This window comes from Somniosus microcephalus, chromosome 9 (assembly GCF_052327205.1).
Source record: "Somniosus microcephalus isolate GS21.2 chromosome 9, FLI_Smic_1.0, whole genome shotgun sequence".
Taxonomy (NCBI): Eukaryota; Metazoa; Chordata; class Chondrichthyes; order Squaliformes; family Somniosidae; genus Somniosus; species Somniosus microcephalus.
The window spans coordinates 9,765,019-9,792,703 of record NC_140995.1 but is presented as its reverse complement, the minus strand read 5'-3'; the positions used below and the strand labels follow the sequence as shown (position 1 = coordinate 9,792,703).

The 27,685-nt window shown below is 41.9% G+C and overlaps 1 protein-coding gene across 2 annotated transcripts in view; it reads left to right on the top strand.

Moving 5' to 3' along the window:
• Positions 1–27,685, top strand: part of asap2a (ArfGAP with SH3 domain, ankyrin repeat and PH domain 2a) — a 210,422-nt gene that overhangs the window by 180,551 nt on the left and 2,186 nt on the right. For both annotated transcript variants that reach the window (XM_085996347.1, XM_085996348.1), the window contains 13 exons: positions 886–1,019; positions 2,710–2,804; positions 4,668–4,857; positions 9,011–9,096; positions 9,611–9,726; positions 11,380–11,447; positions 11,548–11,655; positions 15,178–15,421; positions 17,860–18,018; positions 20,628–20,820; positions 22,330–22,397; positions 23,996–24,102; positions 26,139–26,261. In XM_085996347.1, coding sequence (XP_085852473.1) covers positions 886–1,019; positions 2,710–2,804; positions 4,668–4,857; positions 9,011–9,096; positions 9,611–9,726; positions 11,380–11,447; positions 11,548–11,655; positions 15,178–15,421; positions 17,860–18,018; positions 20,628–20,820; positions 22,330–22,397; positions 23,996–24,102; positions 26,139–26,261 — 1,691 coding nt within the window. The remainder of the gene's footprint in view (positions 1–885; positions 1,020–2,709; positions 2,805–4,667; positions 4,858–9,010; positions 9,097–9,610; positions 9,727–11,379; positions 11,448–11,547; positions 11,656–15,177; positions 15,422–17,859; positions 18,019–20,627; positions 20,821–22,329; positions 22,398–23,995; positions 24,103–26,138; positions 26,262–27,685) is intronic.

Genomic DNA, 27,685 nt, shown 5'->3' with positions numbered 1-27,685 from the left:
TCTATCTGCACTGTAGATTCTGTGATTCTGAACTCTTAACTGACAATCTACTGTTTTAAAATAATTGTTGCTGTATGGCCAATTTTGATGCAGTTGTATGTCAAAAGCAATCTTGGAGAATTATGTTTATAAAACCAGTCTCACTGTTGTCAGGATATAGTTATATTTACAGGGTACATAATGCATATTTACAGTCTATTCATTTTGGCTTAGCACCAGCAACATCCAATAAATATGTGGGAGGGAGTGGGTAGTGTTTAGTCATGATGCGCTTGCCATCTTGAGGTGTGGGGCAGGCTTGATTTACTAGCTGGTCTTTACCTGCCTGTCATTTTCGTAAGTTTGTAACAGCAAAGAATGACCAGTTAATCTGTTTTTTGGTACCATTTATTGATGGGGTGATATTGGTCAGAACACAGGAGAGCTCTTCTCTTTGAAAAGTGCAGTGGAATCTTTAACATCCACCAGGCGGACAGGATCATGGTTTAACACATCATCCAAACCTCTAACAATGCGGCACGCCCTCAATGTCGAGCCAGTTTTTGTGCTCGGTTCCTGACATGAGGCTCAAACCTACAACGGCGAGAAGTGCAGCCAATGGAGGCAGGCTGACATACTGCCATACCAGGCATTTTAAGTGGATAAAAATTAGGAGGTGATATAAAGCAGGACATTTTGGTGGGAATTTAATTTGGTTCTTTTCAAAAACACCTAATCATTTCCCACTAGTTTAAAATCAAATAGATATTTTTTGATCCAACAATGTCAAATTGACTAAGATAAGAGGTCTGCTAAATGTTTATGCCTTATTGTATAAGACTGCAGAAAATCCTCATAATAATGCTTGTGCTAGTTTGAAATTGACTGATACATTTTATTTAACAGACCCTACATGGCTATCTACTAATCTGGGAATTCTAACATGCATTGAATGCTCCGGAATTCACAGAGAGCTGGGGGTTCACTACTCCAGAATACAGTCCCTTACATTAGATGTATTAGGAACGTCTGAACTCTTGGTAAGTCCCTTTCAATTAAGATTTTTATTTTAATGCAACTTGAAATTTCTGCAGAAAATTGGAGGAATAGTCAACACAAGTTGCTGTTCTGCGTCTTTTGCAGCTTGGTTATAGTATAAAGTGGCAGTAATGAAAACCTGGGATCAGGTCTCCAGCTCATCCTGTTGCTGAGGAAGGTATATGGTGCAGGAAGCTAAGAAGACAGAAAAGGGGGGAGAAATCATTCAAATGGGGGAAGCACGCAAATGAAATGCAGTACAAGTTGCATATAATGTAGTGTAAACAAAAGGAATTACAACTGATATGACTTGGCTATAAAAATGAGGAAACTTCGTTTTTTTTAAGAAGAAAGCTGTGTGGAAGAGTTGTGCTAATGAAACTAGCTCCAGACATAATGGGGGGAATTTTAACCCCCAAGGACGGGTCGGTTGGGAAGGTAACAAAAATGTAAAATCTCAAGCCCGACCCAAACCCGCCCACTGCCGAGATGAACGGAGGTGGGGTGGGGCCGGGTGGCCAACCCACTCTCAGGAGGCGGGTCGGTCACTAAAATATTTTAGGGAGGCTGCGTCCCTCCATTATTACTCACTTTTTATAAATTTTGACGCGTGGAGGCTACAATACCTGGGCCTCAGCAATCCCAGCGGGTAAAAGAAGGCGAGAAGGGCTGGATCCATGAGGTAAGCCTTTATAGCAGAAGGAGCAGGAGTGTTTCCTCCAGGCCCAACAAGCTAACCGCCACACGGTCAGCCTCGGCCGACCTTCACCCCTCATGATACCCACATTTCTTTTCTCTCCTACCCCCCCCTCCGCGATATCCAAATTTTCTATCTCCCCGCCTGGCGTAGTGCCCGGATTTGACCCGCCCTTAAGCTGCCGAGGCCCTAAGCTCTGAAATTCCCTCCCTAAACCTCTCTTTCCTCCTTTTAAAACGCTCCTTAAAACCGTCCCTCATCTGCCATAATATCCCCTTATGTGGCTTGGTGACAAATTTTGCTCCTGTGAAGCGCCTTGGGACATTTTACTACGTTAAAGGCGCTATATATAAAGTGGTGGTTATGTTACGGGACTACTAATCCAGAGAACCTGAGTTGAAATCCCACCATGGCAGAAAGCTGATTATCAGTATAAAGTGACCATGAATCTTCATGGTCATTTACATTTATTGGAAAAACCCAACTGGTTTATTAATGTCCTTTAGAGAAGGAAACTTGCCGTCCTTACCCCATCTGGTCTATATGTGACTCCAGTTCCACACTAATGTGGTTAACTGTTAACTGTCCTCTGAAGTGGCCTAGTTAAGCCATTCAGTTGTATCAAAACCGCTACAAAGAATAACATCCTTCTCACATGGTTCAAGAAGACGACCCACCATCATCATCTCAGGGCAACTAAAGATGGGCAGTAAATTCTGGCACTACCAGCAATGCCCACATATCAAGAAAGATCTACCTAACGTCACGGTAATGCATTTAACATGAAAATCATCCATTTACAGTGGCACCTAAAAGGTGTAACTGGTACTGCAGGTACATGTGACCGGTTTACAATGGTTTTCCCATAGACAGAGCCCGATAGGAATTTTCAATACATTTTGAAATTCAATCTTGTGACCCATTCAGCAATTTTAATATATAATAGATTGACTAAATACATTAGGGTCTAATGGGGGAATTGTTATTTTTGACAGCTAGCCAAGAACATTGGGAATGCAGGATTTAATGAGATCATGGAAGCTAGTCTGCCTTCGGATGAAACTGTCAAACCTAATCCAAACAGTGACATGTAAGTACACACCTATTTTTCCAGTTTGTTACAGGAATAGACACACTATATGTGAATCTGAGAAGTCACCAGAGTTTTCCCTTCATTCTTTTTCAAGAGTGCATTATTATTGATGCATAGAAAGGGTCCCACCTGCAATTTTTTCCAAGTTGACTAACCCTACAAATAGTAGGTATGGAGTTTAAAATTCACTAGTCTACATCATTTGAAAGTGGTATCTGATTTTTTTTAAAAAATCTTTTTGTTGTATTTGCAATTTTTAATTGCTCTGTGGATATGTTTGTCACTTAAAGAAGATAACTTGATTTTGGCATGCAGACAGAAACTATAGTGTGTGGGGGGGGGGGGGGGGTGGTAATTGAAAGCCAGGCTTTACCCCATGCTTTCCCTGCTAAATTAAAAATGAAGTTATTGTTGGTAACGTTGCTTCTAGCTGCACTAAGTAAGTACGACAAAGGATGTCCAAGTATTTGTGTATATGGGACTGCTGGTAGTATTGAATTCAGAATCGAACTCGATGGGTCATTTATTAGCTCTCAGGTAGACTTGAGGATTTCAAGAAAGATTAAAATAAAATCTTAACCTTTTGAGTTTTGAAACTGAACAAGAAAAAAGACATTCATGATCAAAAGTATTATGAAATCATTTTCAGAATACCAAATTATACGTTTTTTTGATGATTTAGTAAGATTGTCTGAAAATGTTCAATATATTGTGCTTTGTGATTCTGGAGTTTATTCTGTAGACAGTTGTGTTTCATGTATTATCAATGAACTTCACATTGTGATTTGCATTTTGAGTAGCTTCCAAGATGCTTTTTTCTCCTGATGAGAGTTGGTAATTTTCACTTTTTTTTCCCTGATTTTTTAATTTATTTTTTTGTTCTTGATTTATCCATTTATTTCTCTTTCTCGGTTTCTGTTTATCTTTCGTTGATGGAGATCACTCCCCATTGTAAGAAATGCTGCGTTGAGCCCCTTACTCCTGATCCTTTGGTTCTCAGCTGTTAGAATGTTGTCGATCACCAGTTAATGCATCCTATTATAGACTGACAATTAGTCATTGATTATAGGCAAAACAGCAGCATGGGGCAAATAAATAGTGCCAGAACAGCAGGTTTCTTAAAAGTAACTGACTTCCAGTGATGGTGGTTGAGCTTATGAAGCAATGCATCCAGTAATTTAAAAAGATGGTTTATGATGAAACTTATTTAGCATCACCCAATCTTTATCCCTAAACTAGTAACATTTTTTTTTCCTAAAAGCTATTTGGAATAATTATGGTTAATCTCCTCTCCCTTGTGCTTGTGCTGCGTACTTAATACAGCACTTCATTGTGTTTTGACTGCTCTGGCCTCTTGCACATCTCACTGTTCATCGCTCCACCATTGGCGGCCGTGCCTTCAGCTGCCTAGGCCTTAAACTCTGTAATTCTCTTCCTAATCCTCTCTGCCTTTCTACCTCTCTCTCCTTTTAAGTCACTCCTTAAAACCTACCTCTTTGACCAAGCTTTTGGTCACCTGTCCTAATATCTCTTTATGTGGCTTGGTGTCAAATTTTGTCTGATAACGCTTCTGTGAAGCATCTTGGAATGTCTTTACTCCATTAAAGGCGCTATATTAATGCAAGTGGTTATTGTGACATGTTTGTTCATGGCCTAAATAGTTACTGTTTAATTATTTTATTTAAGGAGCACCTTTATTGTTTGTGCAAATGAAGACGAGTCCAAACTCAAATGTTGGTCTATATGGGGGGTGGGGGGAACTTTGTTTGAAGCATTTATTCTGAATTGAATAAATAGTCTTATGTTTCTTGTCACTAATATTAAATGAGGTTTAGACATGGGAAAATTCTTCTTTTATAGGGTTGCACGAAAGGACTACATTACTGCTAAATACACGGAACGGAAATATTCAAGGAAAAAGTGTACCGACAATGCAGCCAAACTTAGCTGTCTATGTGAAGCAATCAAGTCAAGAGACATCTTCGCCTTAATTCAGGTGTATGCTGATGGTGTAGATCTCACTGACCCAATTCCTTTGGCAAATGGACATGTAAGATTTATTTTATGGCATTATTATTTGACACAAAATTATGTTCAACTTTCTATAAAAATTAGAGGATAGGCTTGTTTGAATGAGTAATTTGAAATGGTTCAGAAGAAAATATAGAGTCATTTAGAAAAAAATACTTATGACCATAGGGGGAAGGAGATCTTTGGTGGTTCCAATGCTGAAAGAAAATCATGATCAGAAGTTTAAATCTGAGACAAGGGGCGCGATCTTGCCAGCCCTGGGGAGGCGGGACTGCTGGGAAAATGGCAGAATTTGGGGGCGGGTGCCCAACCCGCCTCCATGCCATCTTCCCAGGAGGCGGGTAGCCGTCCCACGCCAGGTCCCGTCTCCTTGGAGGCGGGAAGGGATTAAAGCCTATTAACTGCCTGTTAACAGGTAGTTAACAGGCAGAAAATAGGATTATCCCCTTTTTTCCCTCAAGTGCGGGCTTCCCGCCAGGTCAGCGAGGCGAGTAGGGGTCGGGAGGTGCAAAAGTGTGCTGTGAAGGTAAGTGATGGGTGCAAGTGTGGAGAGGTGAGTATCTCGGGTAAGTGCAAAGTGTTAGAAAAAGTTTACTTACCTACCTTTCTTCCTGCAGGCTTCAGCTGGTGGGTATGCGGAGAGTCTTGCACCTCCGCGTTGGAGATGACAGATGGCCGTTGCATTCTCCAGTGCAACGACCATCTCATTTCTGCAAAAGAAAGATGTTTGATGAGGTCTTGAATTTAAGACCTCATCAAACTACAGAGAATGTCACTGTTTGACAGCTTCACAGAGCTGTCAAACGAAGACAATTCATCTGTCAAAAATTTTTGAAAGATGAAGCGTCATACGTTGACGTTCTCTGCAATCGGCTTTCCCACTGGGCAGGCTTAACAAGGTCAATCAAGGGAAAATAGCGTGGGTTGGCCAGAAGTTGTTGGAGGCGGGACTGAAACCCGACAAGTGGGAGTCCCGCCTCCAAAAGCTCCCCAGTGGCAAAATCACCTTCCAGTCTGACTCACTTGGATAATTAGTTACTAACTGATCTCCTGTAATATTCCTCTAAAGTAGCTTAGGGCTGCAGTAAGGCTTTGATGTTTAGCTGTTAAGGTGGAACTGTGTTTAATCTCCTCTGAACCTCTAGGACTACTGTTCAACTACTCACTATGGAGAAGTGCTATTAAAAAGACATCTCTGGGGTCAATTAGAGGCTAATTGCTTTTGCTGCGGGACATGTGTCCCTAGATTGGATGTTACTTGTATATCCCCATCTGATTTGGAGATTTTTCTAACCAAAAAGGATAGAAGGATTGCAAGTGGAGAGGCCAAGTTATCAAGTTCAGCAAAAGCCAGCAGAAAATAACTGCGTTCTCTTTTTTTATTGTTTCTTTCTGAATAGTTGCTGTTTATGGATATCAGAGCAAATCAGTTGCAAGTGTGACATACTTTGCAAGTGCTAGAAGCAAGACTTAGTACATGTATAGATTTTATTTTTATTCATTCTCAGCTAGGTCTTTAGATGGAGCATAATGATGCGTATCATTTAACCTCAGATGAGGGAAAGAGGCATATCGTGATCTGCCCTATTTGAAACTCTTAGGCCGCGATTTTCCCTACCTTGGTGAGTCCGTGGCGGGCGACGTCGGTGGCGGGTCCCAGCCCCAGTCGTGTCTCCATCCCGGGCTTCGACATGACTTTCCCCTGATTGGGCTTGTTAAAAGCCCGCCCAGTGAGCTACCCGGCCAATTGAAGGAAGCGGGTCTGATGATCTCATTTGATGACATGTCATCAGCCGGTTTCCTTAAAGGAACCATGCGCAAATTTACTATGATTTTTGTGCTGTCAGTGTTCTACAGAATTGAGGTGCTGCAAACACTGACGAGCCCTGCACAGAGGTGCACGGCTGCACCCAGGCTCTCCCATGACTTCTTCCATTTGCTTATGGAGTCATAGCACGCATGGAGGTTCTCTTCCCTTCCGATGGGCGGAAGAGACCTCCCCAGGAGACCAACACAGCCTGGTTGCAGAGGAGGGCACAAGCAGGGATGTCATCGGGAGGACCAGGCTGCAGTGGTGCAAACTTTTCAATGATCTCCGATCACGAAACGTTACTGCAAAGCCACACTCGCCCTCATCCTGCTGTGCCACTCATCACATCCCCATCACTCTGCCTTCCCTACCCTACTCCTGCACATCCTTACTCACACCAACTTACCTTGCACCTCCACCCATTCCTCTCTATCTACATTATCACTTCCCCATCTCACTAGCCACCCCTCGTACTCATCCTCATCCTAGTCCAATCATTACCAACCAACAACACACAAGTGCAGGCACTTGGGTGTTTTAGCCAATGTTCATGTGAAGTTTCTGTTAATGTGCTATCAAACATTGAAATCTTTATTTTCAACACTTTGCGTTTTTGGACAGATTTGAATACACCTTTTGAAGTGGCTCAGTGAGTTGCAGTGAATGGTGAGACAGAATAGTACCCCCTGCATTGCTGATGACTGTGAAAGGAATGGCTTGGGCATTGTAGGAATGCTTTATGTTGATGGTGTGGGGTGGTGCCAACTTGGCGCATCATGTGGCAGCCAGGGTGTGCAGCGTCAAGTGAAGTAAATGTGGCCATGGTGAGGCCATCCTTGATGTCCCGGGCAGCAATGTGGTCGGGTGCTGATGCCCTGTGTCCTGTGCAGCATCAGGTGATTGCGGAGAAGGTTGGTGTGGTTGTTGGTGCTGCTGGTGTTAGGGCAGATCGTGGTCAGATTCAGAGGACCAAGGTGAAACAGTATAAAGTGCGCCCATGCTGATGGAATAGATGGCAGGTGAAGTAGAGATGACAGAAGCGATCTGTCAATGGTGGGAGAGGTAATGAGATCAGACTGCATGGAGGCTTGTGTAAAGACTTGCAGCATTCTGAATCTGTAGTGGAAATGCAGTTTAGAGAAGCTAGTGGTTAAGGGAACGTTTCTCAATCAGCTGGGAGCTTTGACTTGACATTTGAAGCTGTCAACTCATCAGCTGATTCAAAGGTCAGTGACCTCCCGTCTCAGCTTCACAGACGAGGTCTAGGCACAGCGGGAAACCTATCAAATTCAAAAAGCTGGGGAAAAAAGCATTGTTAAGTGGCTGTAAACAAGCCACTAATGATTTGAATTGGGTCCCCCGCCACTGCTTGTCGGGTCTGCTCCGCACTGGCAGACCCAACATTTGGAAATGCAGGTGTGCACGTTTTGACAGCGGGTTCCCAACCCGCTGTCAATCATTTTAAATTTCACAGCTGACCGCCCCCCATCCCATCCGCTGAGCGCCGGTAAAATCGCGACCTTAGAGTGAGTGTTTGTGTGTGTGTATATAAGATTTTTCTTTCTACTCTGTCCTGTCTTAAATCTTGTACACCACATATCATTCCAAGCCAACAGGAGGCCTGATTGGATTGGAGGACTGCGCCAAAGCCTCTAGAAAGGTTGCTGTATTGGCTGTTAGGACATGGATAAGGGCGGTATAGGGTGGTGTGCTGGTTATTTTTTTTACTGCTCTTCACTTGGTGTCATCCCATGACACTTGTTAATGAGCTCAGCATGTGGGAATTGCAAGCATAAACCATGCCACTCTTCAGCTAATAGCAAATACAGACAGCACTTCTACATTGGTTATAGTGAATTGGCAACTTTGGAAACTTTAAACTTGGCCGGCATGCAAAGGTATACTTTGTCGCATTTAACTAGTCAGAATTTGTGCTCCGTTCCCTAACGAACACATGAACAGGAATGAGTTTACTGAAAATTAAACAACTTAATCATGTTAGTTCTGTGGTTCAATTATCATTAAGCCACAGGCTGCTGCATGTACATGTAGTAAAGCATTAAAAGGTAGTTAATTTTTGGCACAAAATCACAACTGCCAAGCTATTTATACTAAAAAAAAATATTTAAATTAGGTTCATTCTCTGAGTAAAATTAGTGGTGATTAAAAAAAAAAAAAAATCATTAATGGTGAGTCTACATGCACAGTATAATGCATTATTCTGCTTTCTTAGTTGACCACCAGTGATGCAGAAGTTGGCAGTGTTAACCAGTGTTTCGTAACTCTCCAAAAGCTCATTGAATTTTTCATGCATATTTAAAAGCCTGTTGAAGATTATTTCCTTTTCTATATGTACTTCTAGGAACAAGGAGAAACGGCACTACATCTTGCTGTAAGATTGGTGGACAGAACATCACTCCATGTAGTTGACTTTTTAGTGCAGAACAGGTCAGCACTTTATTGTGAAGTATTTTTTTTAACCTTGCTCTTTTACAAAATAGTAAGGATGATGACGAGGCTATTTGATAGCATAGTCATTGGGTCTGGGGTCTGCAGAAAATTAGTGCTCCAACTTGCTTATCTGCCATTTTAACCAGGACTGTACAGGCAATCAACAGTCACAGTAGTCACAGTCTTACCCAATGACTTGTACCTTTGGCTAACTAACATAGTTTAACCATGAGGATCTCGAAGAAATTGATGCCCACTTTCCAACTGGATGAGGACAGGGGTTGTGAACTGGAAGAGATCTTAATGAAATGTTTATGTCCAACTCTAAGCTAATTTTGTAAAATGGTATTCTTGCTGATATTGCAAATATTCTTTTAAATGTTTGTTTTACATGGTTTACATTGATGGCAATTTATTTTTAACAAAGTACTGCATGTAGTTATCAAGTGCTTGAATATTATCTTTTAAAATGTAATCCTGTATATGAATTTGTCAATATTTGGTCCAACAGTGGGAATCTTGATAAACAGACAACTAAAGGCAGTACAGCATTGCATTACTGCTGTCTAAATGATAATGTGGAATGTCTTAAGTTGCTTTTGAGGGGCAAAGCTTCCATTGAAATAGGTATGTTGCTTTAAAATCATGTTTCTTTTAATACTTGAGGGTCTCTTCTGTGATGACCAGGGCATGCTTTATATAAAAACAGTAAAATGTTGCAAATACACAGCAGGTCATTCACCATCTAAAAAGAGAATGTAAATAGTTAATGTTTTGGATAGACGCCCTTTGTTAGAATTAGAAAAGGAACACGAGACCAGTGAAAATCAAGTGAACAAAACAAAATAAAAACTTACAAATATTTCTGCACATTAAATATGTCAAGTTGGACTCAATCTGACCATATACAGTATTACATGCAAGTCAAAAATTACTTACAACAAAAATAGTATTTTTGCACATCAGCTTCTTGAGGGTCTTTCTGATTTATGCTAAATTTACATTTATTGTAAATTTGCATTAATAACTGCAAATAGTATGGTATTACTTACTTTGATCTGTAGTCATGTTTGAGGTTAGAGTGGGCTCGATTTGATCTCTGCCTGTGTAAATGTGTCAAATTCAATAGACTTCAAGTAAGTAACTAAAGTTATGTAGAAAGAGTTGGTAATATTTAGGCTTTTTAACTGGAACAGGGGAATCTAATGGAGATCTTCAAAATTATGGAAGGTTGCAAGAAGGTGACCAGTGCAAGATTGTTCACACTAATTGGTAACGAGGTACATAGTTTGCAGATTATCACTAGAATGAAGGGGACACTAGAATTTTTTTCTCAGCCGTTTATTAGAGCATAGAATAAATTACCACAAGTGGCTATTGGAGCAGAGATTATAACATCATTTAAAATGGAATTGGCTATGTAGTTCAAAAGGAAAAATATAAAAGGTTGCAATAAAGGGCAGGGAAATGAGATTGATATAGACAGCTTCACTTGAGGAGCTAACACAGGCACGATGCCCTGAATGGCCTTGCTTTTTAATATGACTGTTGTGATTTGGTGATAGACACCCATAAAGTACCTTTCATTCGTGTGCCAATTTTAAAACCGAAGTCTAAATGTTTTCCGCATTTGCAGCTGCATTCTACCCCACAATACGCCTTAGTAACACGTGCACATCTGCCTCATAATTCATTCTATTTGTTATATTGGATTCACATATGAGAAAATTACACAGCTCTTAAGTTGGGCTATTCCCGCTAACAGTATAAACTGAGCAGCTTTGTTCAATTCAATATCAGTTTGTGAAGCCATAAAGAGCGATCAAGTTCATGCAAACATCCAAATGTAACTCCTCTGTGGTTTCTGCAAATGTATCATGCTATAATTTCACCCTAACCAGTACACAAAATGAATCTGGGTAGAGATCAAAGTGAAGTACTGCGAAACATATTCAGTTTAGAAACCCTGATCTGAGATAAGTGCAGTGTTTCAATGTAATTATGGGTTTAGAGAACCCTGAATGTGTAAGATTATAAAGACATGTTTGTGCAGTTCTCTTTAATGAATTAAATTGAAGAGCTTAATCCAGATTTCAGTTCATCATATGTCAGTGTTGCTGAGTTTTCATCTTTTATCATGTAGCTTTTGCCAAATCTGAAACTAAAGTTCTTTTATTTTTAGCAAAAGTCTTGAGAACTGTGATAAGATGCACCTTAGGTCTACAGCAGCTTATTTGAGAGTGCATACATTTAACTAAAGAGTTTGTGTTTTATTTTTAGCCAATGAAGCAGGGGAAACTCCACTTGATATAGCTAAACGTTTAAAGCACACATTGTGTGAGGAGGTGGTACGTCCTATATTTACATATTAAATATTCTAAAATTAGTGCAAGATCTCCACTTATATTTATGTGACTTCAAAAAATAAATGGTGATTCTGTTATGCAGCTTATACAGTCGCTATCAGGCAAGTTTAATGCTCATGTACATGTGGAATATGAATGGAGATTACATCACGAAGATCTGGATGAAAGTGATGATGATATTGAAGACAAGGTAGGAATATAACATTGTCAATATATTCTGTTAATATAATTTCTCAGCATTGCCTTTCTAATGTTGGATTTTTTTCAAACACGCTTCCCACCGTAGAAAATGGTAATGAATCAAGTCATCTAATGCTTTGACTATTGAATCCTAACTTTCAAGTCCAATTCAGTTTACTGATCTCTCCACTGTATTTCACTCTGGTGTCTGCTGCCCTTAACAAGTGAGCTGCTACATGTCGAAGTTCAGACCCTGAATGTATTGATCCAGTTTTTCTAAAATCAGCCCTGTAATATCACTTGAGATGTGTGCCCTGAATTTACCCCTATCCTATTCTGCCTCTTTAATATTATTCCCAGTTAATCTTTCCTCCTCCTTGGAAATTTGAACAAAGTCTTGCCTTTGGCGTAATTCCTCTAAAACATTTGCATCTCTTAAGTTATGTAAAATGCTGTTACCTTTCAAATTATTCATGTTGCACTAATACATGATGACCAGTATGATTTCTGCTTGACCGTTCCACTGGTGGTTCTGTTGCCTATTCACACATCTCTAGAATTCTGCTCTGTAACACTTCAGTGAATCATTTGTCATAGAATGGTTACAGCACAGAAGGAGGCCATTCGGCCTGTCCCGATTCCCTGCAAGAGCACTTCAGCTAGTCCCACTTCCCCGCGGCCCTGCAAATATTTTTCCTTCGGGTACTTATCCAATTCCCTTTTGAAAGCCACAATTGAATCTATCTCCACCACCCTCTCAGGCAGTGCATTCCAGATCCTAACCACTCGCTGCGTAAATAAGTTTTTCCTCATGTCGCCTTTGATTCTTCTGCCAATCACCTTAAATCTGTGTCCTCTGGTTTTCGACCCTTCCGCCATTGGGAACAGTTTCTCTCTATCTACTCTGTCTAGACCCCTCATGACTTTGAACACCTCAATCAAATCTTCCCAACCTTCTCTGCTCTAAGGAGAACAACTCCAGCTTCTCCAGTCTATCCACATAACTGAAGTCCCTCATCCCTGGAACCATTCCTGTACATCTTTTCTGCACCCTCTCTAAGGCCTTCACATCCTTCCTAAAGTGTGGTGCCCAGAATTGGACACAATACTCCAGTTGCGGCCGGACCAGTGTTTTCTAAAGGTTCATCATAACTTCCTTGCTTTTGGACTCTACACCTCTATTTATGAAGCCCAGGATCACATATGCTTTTTAAACTGCTTTCTCAACCTGCCCTGCCACCTTCAACGATTTGTGCACATATACCCCTAGGTCTCTCTGTTCATGCACCTCCTTTAGAATTGTACCCTTAGTTTATATTGCCTCTCCTCATTCTTCCTACCAAAATGTATCACTTCGCACTTTTCTGCGTTAAATTTCACCTGCCATGTTTCCGCCCATTCCACCAGCCTGTCTGTCCTCTTGAAGTCTGTCGCTGTCCTCCTCACTCTTCACTATACTTCCAAGTTTTGTGTCATCTGCAAACTTTCAAATTGTGCCCTGTGCACCCAAGTCCAAGTCATTGATGTATATCAAGAAAATCAGTGGTCCTAGAACTGACCCCGGGGGAACACCACTGTATACCTTCCTCCAGTCCGAAAAACAACCGTTCACCACTTCTCTCTGTTTCCTGTCACTTGGCCAATTTCGTCTCCATGCTGCCACTGTCCCTTTTATTCCATGGGCTTCAACTTTGCTGGCAAGCCTTATTATGTGGCACTTTATCAAATGCCTTTTGGAAGTCCATATACACCTCATCAGCTGCATTGCCCTCATCAGCCCTCTCTGTTACCTCATCAAAAAACTCAATTAATTTGGTTAAACACAATTTGCTTTTAACAAATCTGTGCTGACTTTCCTTAATTAATCCACACTTGTCCGAGTGACTGTCAACTTTGTCCCTGATTATCGTTTCTAAACGCTTCCCCACTGCCGAAGTTAAACTGACTGGCCTGTATCTGCTGGGTTTATCCTTACACCCTTTTTTGAACAAGGGTGTGACATTTGCAATTCTCCAGTTCTCTGGCACCATCCCCGTATCTAAGGAGGATTGGAAGATTATGGCCAGTACCTCCGCAATTTCCACCTTTACTTCCCTCAGCATCCGAGGATGCATCTCATCTGGTCCTAGTGACTTATCTACTTTAATTACAGCCAGCCTTTCTAGTACAATAGCAAAATACTGCAGATGCTAGAAATCTGAAATAACAACAGAAAATGCAGGAAAGGCTCAGCAGGTCAGGCAGCACCCTTTCCACGGATGCTGCCTGACCTGCTGTGTGTTACCAGCATTTTCTGTTATTATTTCAGCCTTTCTAGTACAGGTAGACTATCCTTTATCCGAAAACCTCGGGACCAGCCGTGTTTCGGTTTTCAGAAAATTTCGGATTTCGGAAGGTATTTTATAAGACTGGGAAATTTGTCGGGGGTGGGTCGGCGGGGGTCCGCGGTGGGGGGGGGGGTGGGGGTCGGTCGGGGTCGGCGGGGGTCGGGGTCGTGCGCCACTCTGGTCATGTCGTGCGCACGACTTACGCTGAACGAAAAAACCTTCGGTTTTTAGAGGGTTTCGGTTTTCAGAAGTTCGGATAAAAGGTAGTCTACCTGTACTTCCTTTTTATCAATTTTTATCCCATCCAGTATCTCAACTACCTGCTCTTACTATGACTTTGACAGCATCTTCCTTGGTAAAGACAGATGCAAAGTACTCATTTAGTCATAACTATTTGCTGCTATCTGGTTTGGCTGAAATTGCTCTCTCTCTCTCTGCTGTAGTTGATAACTCATCCATTGAGTTTTTGTCAGTGGGTTCCCCTCAGCTCTGTCCTCTCTCTGACTGTTCTTTGACTTCCTCCACTTTAGCCCGAACCTATCCACTCAGCAAGTCTAATCAACAGCTACTATCTCTTACCTCTGGTTCTATCTTTAATGTCTAAGGTGCTATGTAAATGCCAATTCTTTTCCTCCCCTCTACCATTGTTTTCTCTTTCTCTCCTTTTGTTCTCTTTTTCTATCTCTCTGTTCTCTGTCCCTCATGTTTCTCCATTTCATTTTCTTTCTTTTCCCCATTACAATGTTTCTTGCATTGCTCTGTTTTATCTATTGCTGTTGATGAAGGAAGCCATTGATAAGGTCACATGGTACTCTCTCCAGAGAAGGACCCCTTTACTTTAGATGTCCTGACACATCCAGGATTATACTGCTGCAGCAATTCCGGTGCTGATCTCCTGAGTACCCTTCAGACTATGATCCCTCCGAGCTAGCCATATCAAAGTGTATAAATTCTTCCAAACCATAACTCAAGAAAGTATCTTAAAGAATATAGTTTTATACTGATATCCCCCTACTGTGGAAGACTGAACTTAATGTTTTTGTCCTTTGTGGTTTGTTATTGCTCAAAGTGCCAAACATACAAGTGTAGAAATGCAGAATAAAATATATGTTGCATAGTTGGTGCCAGTGATACTGTGTGAATGAATGTGTCTAATGAAAGTTCTTAAACCTCATTGCAATTTTAACAAAACCTATCCTTTTCAGCAATCCAGTCCCAATAGACCTATCAGTTTCTATCAATTATCGTATCAGTCGGGAGCAAACCAGCTTCAGCCTCCGATTCCTTTTGCAGTCCTGACAAGGGATTCCGCCAACTCCATGAAAGATAAACAGCGACCATTCATTCCAAGTATGCTGAATAATGAGACATATGGAACTGTACTGAGCTCCAGTCCCCCTCTTTCTGTAACTGATGCACCTCCACTTCCACCAAGGAACACAAGTAAAGGTGAGCCATATACATCTGATATGTTTTGGTACTTATTCACTACTTAAGTTCAAATTGTACTGTCAGATTTCCACTTTTTTTATGGTCTAGATTTTTCTCTATTTATAAAGAGCTCTGGAAACTTACAGGGCTGAATTTTAATATGGGTGGGGGGGGGGCGGTTAAAGCCGGTGAAATTGACTGCGTCAGGAAACTGGCTCCAACCCACCGACTTCCGGGTTTCACTCCCGCGCATTAGGCCATGTGTGCGCAACCCCCTCGGAAGAGGCAGGCTCAATTAGAGTGATATTGACATCGTTTTTTCAGTTTAACATGTGATCCATGGGTTTCCCGGGCTTCCTGAAACTCGCCAGTGAAAGCAAGGTGAGAATACCGGCAATTGAGGGGCTCAGTCAATTTCTGGGAAATATGACGCTGCATACTCAGTACTCACAGCTGCTTTCTTACCTGCTAGTGGGAAAGGGCGTTCACAGTACTTTTGCTGAGAGTTGACTTTCTATACTTTGGAGTTTCTTCTACACTTTGGAGGTTTGATCTGTCACATCAGGATGGGTGCCGCTTATGCTGCCTTAGATTGGACCTCAGGTGAGGACCAGCATGATCAACAGCAGCAACCTGCTGGTCACAGACCTGTAGCTGCACAGGAGAGAGGGGAGCAGTAGAGAGCTGCAGCTCGCAGGAGGTCATACCCACCACACAGGGTCTACAGGCAGTGGATCAGCTTCCTCGATATGTCTGAACATCAGTATCTCGGGAGGCTCAGGGTGTCGCGTCAGGTAGTGGCAGACATCTGCAGCCTCCTAGAAGAAGACCTGCTGCCAGCTGGATCTGGTCTCCATGCTTTACCAATGGCTGTCAAAGTCACCACCGCCTCAACTGTTTTGCCTCTGGATCATAAGAACATAAGAAATAGGAGCAGGAGTAGGCCATTTGGCCCTTCGAGCCTGTTCCACCATTCAGCAAGATCATGGCTGATCTTCTACCTCAACTCCACTTTCCTGCACTATCCCCATATCGCTTAACTCCCGAAAATATATCGACCTCTGTCTTGAATATACTCAATGACTGAGCATCCACAGCTCTCTCGGGTAGAGAATTCCAAAGATTCACCACCCTCTGAGTGAAGACATTTCTCCTCATCTCAGCCCTAAATGGCCGACCCCTTATTCTGAGACTGTGACCCTGTGTTCTAGATTCCCCAGTCAGGGGAAACGTTTTCCCAGCATTAACCCTGTTAGAATTTTGTATGTTTCAATGAAATCACCTCCCATTCTTCTAAACTCTAGGGAATATATGCCTAGTCTACTCAATCTCTCCTCATAGGGCAATTCCTCCATCCCAGGAGCAATCTAGTGAACCTTTGTTGCACTCCCTCTAAGGCAAGTATGTCTTTCCTTAGGTAAGGAGACCAGAACTGTACACAGTACTCCAGGTGTGGCCTTACCAATGCCCTGTATAATTGTAGTAAGACTTCTTTACTCTTATACTCTAATCATTTTGTAACAAAAGCTAACATACCATTTGCTTTCTTAATTGCTGAACGGATTATCAGTGGAAGGAAAGTTGCATCAAAACAGCACACCTTACAAAGTCAGCTTGACTAAGCATCGGCTTAGCTCGGTAGCACTTCTGAGTCAGAAGGTTGTGGGTTCCGGCCCCACTATTCAGAATGAGCACAGTGTCCTAGCCAACAGTCCTCCCTTAGCCAACACCACCAAAATAAGATGAATTGGTCATTCATTTCTTTGCTGTTTGTGGTGCTTTGCTGTGTGCAAGTTGGCTGGTACACAGGCAAGTAACTGTACTTCAAAATAACCACATTGGTTGTAAAGTGCTTTTGGACATCCCAAGATCTGATGAGGTACTATATAATACAAATCATTTCTTTCCTTACAAGCCTTGCAAATCTTTTGCAAAACCTACAGAAAATAAACTGGGAAGTTGTTTTTCTGGTCCAGTAACGTAAAAAAAAATGTTTAAAGAACCAGTACAAAAGTGCTAAGAACTTATCCATGCACTCAACACAGCTCAATGTGCTGTCAATGATCGAAAAGAATTGAGTGAGTGTTTTCCAGAATGCTGCGAGATATACACACAGCTGAGTGAGGAAGGTTCTCTCGGTGTGTATTATAACTTAAAAGGGCAGGTGCATTTTCACTGCCACAAATAGTGGAATATTCTATTTGCTGCGAAGAGTGATAAAAGAATAATAAATACCCTGAGACTGGTGTCATTGTGTAAACAGGATGTGAGACCTTTGCAATGCCTAGCAATGCACATTCTGTAAATTGTTGTAAGTTAAATTTAGAATGTTGATACAGAAATTACTTTTATTTGCAAAGAAGGTGTTGATGAAATTAACAGTTAATAAAATTATAAGACAAAAGTTATGATACGTTATGCGATCTGAGTCTAACTTGTCAGTATTTTGATTTTAGTCCAAGCTTTGGTTCCTGGTGTTCAAACAACGACTTCATCCGGTGTTTGGAAGCCTGCATCACTCGGAATGGATACCGCAAGCAGGCAGCGGTCTGCTTCAGACCCACCAAACCTTCATCCACCTGTACCACCAGTCCGGGTAACATCAGCAACAGCAAGTACGTGTCTGGTTATTGATCTGTAATATTTTGGTCAACATCTGTCTTTTTAGGCACTCGAGTCTAGTGGCATTATAGTTACTTAAAATGAGATTTTATTTTCCCTTTTTCTTAATTGTGCGATTTCTACTGGTAATGTGATCCAACGTTACGTAGACACATTTGATTAGGTCTTGAAATTGACAGTTGTTCCTGGGAAGATAGTCTGCTAATGTAGAGAAATGAAAGCTGAATAGAAGGAAGTCCATTTTACCACTGCAGGATTTTTTAAAAAGCAGTACATGTGTGAAACGATCAGTTGCAGACATAGCAAATGACCTACTGGTACCTAATTCTACATGTACAAAGCATTTGCAAGCGGTGTTTTGTGCACCTGTGAACAGACTGTTCTGCACACAGTCCTTTTTCAAAGAATATCTAAATGCCGTAAGCACGTTTGGTTTTGGACTGGGCATCCTACTGGTAGCTGAAGAGGAGCTGTTGCTGCATAATGCTTGTAGCACTCATTTAAAAAAAACACAAGACTGTAAGATGTTTACAAGTTAATGTTATTTCATATTTGACATTCCAAATATATATATATATTATGTGTGTGTGTGTATATGTATATACACTAGCTGGGGGTGCCCGGCGTTGCCAGGGCTTTTTTGGGCCGTGCGGTTTACGGCTGGGCGCTGCCGCTCCCGCGCTCTGTCACTCTTTCCCTTCCTGACCCCCTCTGTGTCCGTCCCCCTCTCCCTGCCCCTCTCTCTCCCTGCCCCCTCTCTCCCCACCCTCTCTCTCCCTGCCCCTGTATGTCCCCTCTCCCTCTCTACCTCTCCCCCTGTGATCTCCCTCCCTCCCCATCTTTTGGCAGCCGGGGAAGGGCTTTGAAAATTGAGGCCGGCTGCGGTGGACGTGCGGGGCCTAGTGCTTGAGGCCCGGCCGGGATCTAGGGCCGAGACGGACCCCAGCTGATTAGCCGGTGCGCCCGGCTGCCGCGCCGCGGTTTATAGACGGCCGCTGACGCTCCCCCGGCCGCTCTTTGTCTCGGGCCGAGCGGTTGTGAGGCCCGGCCCAAGTGACCCCAACTCGCCTCCCGCTCCCGGAGCTGCAATGTGGGGGTTTGTTTGGCTGGTGATGTCGCTAATGGGATGAAAAAAATGGCGGCGAAGTTTCGGGAGGCTGCAGGATTAGGCCTGCCCACAGACAGCGGATTGGTCAACCATCAGGTCACTGAACTGTAGGATTGGTCAACCATCACGTCACTCAACGCTAATGAGCGGTAGGATTGGTCAACCGCTATTGAGCGGATTTTTGAACATTTTTTGTATACTGCCCGAACAATTTTTGTCTGACCAAAAAGTAAATATGCCTATTAGACTCCCCTAATGATGAGCTTTCTTTTGATATAACATGCGTGTAGGTACGCTCTATAACTTTTGACACTCTATGACAAGCTGACTTGTTTGAGTGAGTGAATTCACTGTGTAGAAACCAGATTACAAATGTCAGCTGGTTTTTAAATCCATGCCACTTAATACCAGGTTATGGTACTGCTATTCTAACAAATTATTCTGTATCAATTAGTTTGTGAAAACTGCTGTCAAATCTATTATCAAAAAAGTAAGATATTTCCCACATTTTAAAAATGTTCATATCCTGATGAAATCCGTCTGGTTTATTGGAAAGATGCATCTTATATGCTGCTTTGCCTGTCCCGCTCACCCATCACCCCTGACCTTGCTGGCTTCCAGTCCCCCCAATGCCTCAAATTTAAAATTCTCATCCTTGTGTTTAAAACCCTTCACGGCCTCACCTGTCTCTGAAACCTCTTCCAGTTCTACGATCACTGCGATACCCCACCCCTCCCCCACAAGCTGTCTCTTCCTTGGAGTCTGGCCTCTTGTACATACTGTCTCACCTTGCCTTCAGCCACCGAGGCCTCACGGTCTGGAATTCCCTCCCTAAACCCCTCTCTCCCTTCAAGACCCTGCTTAAAACCCACATCATCAATCATACTTTTGGCCATCTCTCCTAATATTTTTTTTAGACTGCACCTGAATTTTGTCCTCATGACTCTGAAGTGCCTTCGGATGATTTTTCGAGAAGTGAAAGTTGTTGTTGTACATTTCATTAGATCTCCACCATAGACTATCTCCTGTATATAATAAATTATTCCATTATAGTTATATTGATTTTGAGAGATTCTTAGAACACCTTGCTGCTATAAGGCCCTCACGACAGAATGAAGGTTGTGTGAAACTAAGTACCTGGGAAGAACTAACCAAAATATTAACCTATTAAAGGGGAAAGTGATGTTCAGAAGGAGTACTTATTGTTCCAAGTAGTCCATGTTATTAGAAATAAAAAATGTAGTTACAAGAATCAAATGTAGTGTTTTTTATAAAATGTTGATTTTTATTATCTCCATGGAAATCTTTGAGTTGAGTCTTCATCCCTGCTAGGCCACTCTATGACCTCTTTGATGCGGAGTGTCCCAGAGAAGCTCCATTGAAAATAATGGGCCCGGGAGTTAATCTGAAGCTACGGGAAACTATACTAACAGTTGGGGATGCAGAGTATCCTCCTAGACTTCACTTTGCCTTTGGTATTTTTTAATCCTTCAGACCCTTCACCACCAACTCCAGTAGCAAAGACGAGCAGTGTCATTGAAGCAATGAGTCTGCAGGTAAAACAATCACAACCCCAACAGCAGCAACAAGGTTCTCCGCAGCAAGCTGCTCAGAATAAAAAACCACTGCCGCCACCACTGCCTCCACAGCCACCACTTCGCATTTCGCAGCAGAAACCATCATCCAGGTATTAGGTTTTATATATTTATATAGATATATAGCTTGTGACTACAATCTTTCTTCTTTTACTTCAACACTGACAATGCACATATATAGCTAAAATATGGTGAATGGCACTAAATTGCTGGAATGTGGTGGCAAAATTTTGGTGATGTTTGAACGACAGTTGCATGAAGGGGTTGTAGATTTTTCTAGATGGATGTGACAAACAAATAGCCTTCTTCATCTATAATTATCTTGTGACCTCCATGTGAAATTCTTCATTGTTCCATTTCTGGTTTGGCCTAGAAAATTCTTCATCAATACCTCATTCAGTTCCCGTTTCTATTCTGTAATGTATTCTCTGTTAACTTTCTCCCCCTCTCTGCTCAAAAATCTACAGCAATTATGGCTGGAAAGTATGAGAGAAATAAATTAAAGTGGAAAACTGCAGGGAAAGTTAGAAAAATATATATTTTAGGGTTCTCGGTTGTAGTGTATCTCACTAGTTCTCCGTTGTAGTGAATCTCAGTAGTTCTCTGTTGTAGTGAATTTTTTTTAATTCGTTTTTATGCGATGTGGGCGTCGCTGGCAAGGCCAGCATTTATTGCCCACCCCTAATTGCATTTGAGAAGGTGGTGGTGAGCCGCCTTTTTGAACCGCTGCAGTCCGTGTGGTGAAGGTACTCCCACAGTGCTGTTAGGTAGGGAGTTCCAGGATTTTGACCCAGCGACGATGAAGGATCGACGATATACTTCTAAGTCAGGATGGTGTGTGACTTGGAGGGGAGTTTGGAGGTGATGTTGATCCCATGCGCCTGCTGCCCTTTTCCTTCTAGGTGGAAGAGGTCGCGGGTTTGGGAGATGCTGCCGAAGAAGCCTTGGCGAGTTGCTGCAGTGCATCTTGTAGATGGTACACACTGCAGCCACGGTACGCCGGTGGTGGAGGGAGTGAATGTTTAAGGTGGTGGATGGGGTGCCAATCAAGCGGGCTGCTTTGTCCTGGATGGTGTCGAGCTTCTTGAGTGTTGTTGGAGCTGCACTCATCCAGGCAAGTGGAGAGTATTCCATCACACTCCTGACTTGTGCCTTGTAGATGGTGGAAAGGCTTTGGGGAGTCAGGACGTGAGACACTCGCCACAGAATACCCAGCCTCTGACCTGCTCTTGTTGCCACAGTATTTGTGGCTTGTCCAGTTAAGTTTCTGGTCAATGGTGACCACCAGGATGTTGATGGTGGGGGATTCGGCGATGGTAATGCCATTGAATGTTATGGGGAGGTGGTTAGACTAGTTCTCTGTGATGGCGTATTTCCTGTATATAACACATCATTCTATTATGGTACTATGGATTTCGAGAGACTCTGTTTGACCATCTTGCTAATGCAAGATCCCCACTTCCTCAGCTGAATGAAGCTGTATGCAGTGAAGTGGCTGGGGAGAATTGACCAAAATAATTACATGAAGTAACTAAGTAAAAATATTATGACTGGATAAATTTTTATGCTCATTTTAGAACATCTTTGTCATCTGTTCACAGTGCTGATCGAACATCTACAGTTAAAAGACCATCCACGGTACCTGGATCTGTACAATCACTGCAGTCAGGTGAATAAACATTTTTTTAGTACAGGTAGACTATCCTTTATCCGAACTTCCGAAAACCGAAACCCTCTAAAAACCGAAAGTTTTTTCGTTCAGCGTAAGTCGTGCGCACAACATGACCAGAGTGGCGCATGACTTACGCTGAGCAGGGCAGAGGGTCACTGAGTTCCCTCCTGGGTAGGAGATTGCAGGCCAAGCCGGGCAGTGTGAAGGAGGTACCGGGAGAGTGAACCCAACAATACAGCGGCCCGTCCGATAGCTGCAGCGGCCTGTCCGATATTCTTTTCTCCCCCCGCCGACCCCCACCCTTTCGGATAAGGGATAGTGGAGCAGCCTTTATCCGCACTTCCGAAAACAGAAAACCTCTGAAAACCGAAAGTGGTGGCTTACGGGGTGCTGCCCCGTAATACCTTCTGAAATCCGAAATTTTCCAAAAACCAAAACACGGCTGGTCCCAAGGTTTTCGGATAAAGGATAGTCTACCTGTATCAGGAACTCAACATTGCTGATGATGGATTCTATAAATGAGATATCTAGCCACAGCGAAAGTGAACTACACAGTTATATTTTACAGTCTCTTAGTTATCCACACTCACTTTGTTTAGAGTATTTCAATGTTTCTATGTCTCATACTTTTGATCATTTTTTGTGGCTGACTGAATAGTTCATGAACAAGGAAACTAAATTAGTCTGTCTCACGAGTGCAACTATTTCCACATTATCAGGTTATCAGATTTTATCTTTTTATACATTTTTTTGCAATTTTTCTCCAAGTTAAAAAAGCAGAAAATGACATCACTAATCTGTTGTGATATGACTTGGAAACGCAGTGAATACTTCCAGTTGTTTTCTGTATGTTTTGATGATATATATTTAAAAAGAGTTGGAAGTTCCCATCCCCTTCCAGTGTTCTCAGCTTTTCCCCTGTAAGGTGGTGGCTCATACTTGGGTGGTGGTGCCTATGGAACCATGCCAAGTGCCTCTCTTTTACATGTGAGGCTTGGTAGTGAGTGTTGGCGGGCACTTCAACCATGCTTTCAACCTACATTAATCTATGCCCTGTAAATCAGTATATATAGCTTAGTGGTAGCGCACTCGCTTCTGAGTCATAACGTCATGGGTTCAAATGCCATTCCAGAGACTTGGAACAAATAACTAGGCTGATACTTTAATGCAGTACTATGAGGGAGTGCTGCACTGTCCGAGGTATCGTAATTTGGGTGAGGTGTTAAACCATCCTGTAAGATGGATGTAAAAGATCTCGTGGCGCTATTCAAAGAAGAACAGGGGAGTTCTTCCAGTGCCCTGGCCAACATTTATGCCTCAACCAACACCAACAAAATAGATTATCTTGTAATTCATCTCATTGCTGTTTGTGGGACCTTTCCGTGTGTAGATTGATTGCCACGTTGCCCTACATTAACTACACTTCAAAAAATGGCTGTGAAGCACGTTGGGTTGTGAAAGGCACTATATAAATGCAAGTTTGTTGTTATAGGATCTTGCCAGAAAGCAAGATAGGAAAAATTTAAATTGTTTCAAACTTGCAAAACTATTTGTTTAACATTTCACAGAGTTGCTATTTGTTCACATTCCAATAGGAGATGCTTTCCTGGGGCCCGACACTGCACCAAAAAAGCCAGGACATGCACCTAATTCTGCAAATCTGAACAAAGCTCCAGCACCAATGCCACGAAAGTCTCAAATGGTATGTATTGGACAACCACTAAAAAAAAATCTTGGTTTCATTCCAGTCAAACTTTGCTTTTTAAAAAAAAAACACAATTACCTTTTTAACTTCAGTAGCAAATTAATTTCCAGTAAGCTACTTTAGTAGTTTAATTTTTAATACTATACTTATCTGTCAATGAAAAAAAGGAGTGGTTTATAAAACAGCTCCCATTATTTTGATTTTAAAAATGCACACGTGCATGCCAATTCTCAACTTCTATCTCATGTTTTACTTTGCGTTCAGCCTGTAGAGACTATTATCAAGATTTCTGATGTTACGAGCTACTTGAAATCCTGTTGAAAACCATCACTGACAATTGAAAGAATAGACTAGGGTTAGTGTGCAAAGGTGTGTGTAGTAGTAGTAGCAGAGAGCCTCAACTGGAGAATGGAATTTTAATTGTAGGTTTCTGAAAAGTCATGCAGGAGACCATCCTTTAATATGAGGGCAAATTAAATGGATACAAATTACACAGGATATACGGCACAGAGACAGGCCATTCGGCCCAATCAGTCCATGCCGGCGTTTATGCTCCACTCGAGCCTCCTCCCGTCTTTTCTCATCTAACTCTTATCAACATAACCCTCTATTCCCTTCTTCCTCATATGCTTATCTAGCCTCTCCTTAAATGCATCTATACTATTCGCTTCAACCACTCCCTGTGGTAGCGAGTTCCACATTCTCACCACTCTCTGGGTAAAGAAGTTTCTTCTGAATTTCTTATTGGATTTCTTGGTGACGATCTTATATTGATGGCCTCTAGTTTTGCTCTTCCCCGCAAGTGGAAATGCTTTCTCTGTGTCTATTCTATCAAAACCTTTCATAATTTTAAAGACATCTATTAGGTCACCCCTCAGCCTTCTCCTTTCAAGGGAAAAGAGATCCAGCCTGTTCATCCTTTCCTGATAGGTATAGCCTCGCAGTTCTGGTATCATCCTTGTAAATCTTCTCTGCACCCTCTCCAGTGCCTCTATATCCTTTTTATAATACGGCGACCAGAACTGTACGCAGTACTCCAAGTGTGGTCTAACCAAGGTTCGATACAGGTTTAGCATAACTTCCCTACTTTTCAATTCAAACCCTCCAGAAATAAACCCTAGTGCTTGGTTTGCTTTTTTTAATGGCCTTGTTAACTTGTGTCGCTACTTTTAGTGACTTGTGTATTTGTACTCTAAGTTCCCTTTGCTCTTCTACCCCATTTAGATTCGTATTTTCCAAGTAATATGTGACCTCCCTATTTTTCGTACCAAAATATCTCATATTTGTTAAATTTCATTTGCCAATTATATGTCCATTTTACAAGTTTATTGATGTCTTGTAATTTATTGCAGTCCTCCTCAGTATTAACTATCCCACCCCTCCCCCAAATTTGGTGTAATCTGCAAATTTAGAAATTGTGTTTTTGATTCCAAAGTTTAAATTGTGAACCATAATGGTCCCAGCACTGATCCTTGTGGAAAACCACTTCCCACTTTCTGTCTAGAAGCCAGCTAGTTATCCATTCTGCTACTTGTCCCCTGACCTTATCCATTAGTCTGTTATGTGGTATCTTATCGAAGGCCTTTTGAAAATCTAGAGAAAAATTATCCATTTAAGCCAGTCACAGAAATGAATACAGATGACTGAAGCAGTCAAGCTAGTTCAAAACCAACAACAGTGGAGTGAATTAATTCAGCCCCATCGTCGATGCTGAGCTGACGGACAGGAATGCAGTACCAGTAGTAGGTGTTGTATGCTAGTTTGGCAGACTTCCTTTAACATTTGGAATATCCAACATTATTGAAATTGTACCATTGTTTGTGCATGCTTGAGTTATATAATCAAAATTCTTTTACGCATGTACAGACATATGAACATTTGCTTTAAAAATGTTAAATCTTCAAGAAACTTTAGATCTATAAACTTTTTTTTAGGTAGCCATTTATTTAATTCTACCTGGAGCATTCATAATTCTATTTGTATTTGTGGCCTGCTTTGTTCTGTGTTAGTTCATTTGTTTTCTGTTATTTTAGATTAAATCAAAACCAAGACGAGTGAAAGCAATTTATAACTGTAGTGCAGATAACCCCGATGAGCTCACTTTCTCAGAGGGTGAGATCATTATTGTTGATGGTGAGGAAGATCCAGAATGGTGGGTAAGTGGTGCAGATGTTTGGTAACATCAAGATTATGTTAAAGGATCATAAAATCACTTTTTAACTGGCACAGGCAACAGTTCAGATCTAACTTTGTATCCTATACCCTTCCATCAAAGTACCATATTTGTGAGGTAATCACTTGCATGATGAAAGGGTAGCCTTGTAATCGCAAAAAATGTCAGTCTCACTTTTACCTCAGGAGATTACTTTAAATCATCATCCGTACCTGAGGAGAGGGAACCAGGGAGGGAAATTAGGTGATCAGCAGTTTGGTGGGAATAGGGTCGAGGGAGCAGGGGGTGGGTCTTGTGGGCAAGATGAGCTCGGAGAGGGCATGTGGGGAGATAAACTAGAGAAAGATGCGAGTTATGGGCTAGGGCAGAGGAGAACCTTAGGGGTAGTTTGGCCCGGTGGGCTGGGGGAGGGAAGCGACAGAAGCAGCTGATCGGATGGTCTCAACCTTAAACCACAAAGAAGTCCACGAGCTCCTTGCACTTGTTGGAGGAGGCAGGGGAGACGGGTTTAAGATGATGGATTGTAGTGTAGAAAAGCCAAGTGTTATCTTTGCATTCCAGGATGATCCTGGAATAGTGAGCAGTTTTGGCAGAGGAGAGCAGGACCCGATAGTGCTTTATGTGGTCCAGCCAGATCTGGCGATGAATGACCAGTTGTCCGCCATAAACGTTCAAGTCTGCGTTCCTTGGACTTAAGGGAGTGGAGAGGAGTCGCTACTATATTTGAATTCCATTGTCAAATCAGATGATCTCAGCTAAGATCCCTTCAAAAGCATTCTTTGTGAGGTGGTGGATAATCTCGCCCTGTTGATTGAGGAGAGTTTATTTGTGTTGAGGGAGGTGGAGGGACTGCAGAGAAATGACTTGGATGAAGAGGAAAAAATGAAAATGATCTGATACTGTAATGCTTTGTAATCTCTGGTACTGCATTATATGACTAGGTATTGCAATGTCATTGGGCATCTAATCAGATCTATTAAATACTTGTATAATGAGTTATTTGCTATATTGTATTTAAATTGGTAATAGCACTAAACTAGACATTTCATGCAGGTTCTTAAAAAAAAAAGGTGCAATGATGCAAAGTGTATATACCTTGCTGAGAAACTTGTGCCATGGATTTGGAGGGCATGGGCAGTCAGGATATGACTGCTGCTGCCAGTAAAGAGATAAAAATTGAATAATGCTCCTCCAAACAAGTGTACAAGTACACTTTTTATAATATCAAGAATTTCACTAATTTTTGAGCTTCATTTTGAATGACATTACAATACCTTCATTAGATTATAAACTTGTAATTTACTGCCTGCTATTAGTTATTTAAAACAAGTGATAACCCACGGGAAAGCATGTAGCCACTGTGTAATAAAAACAGAGTTATTACCCCCGAGCACCATATTCTGTGAA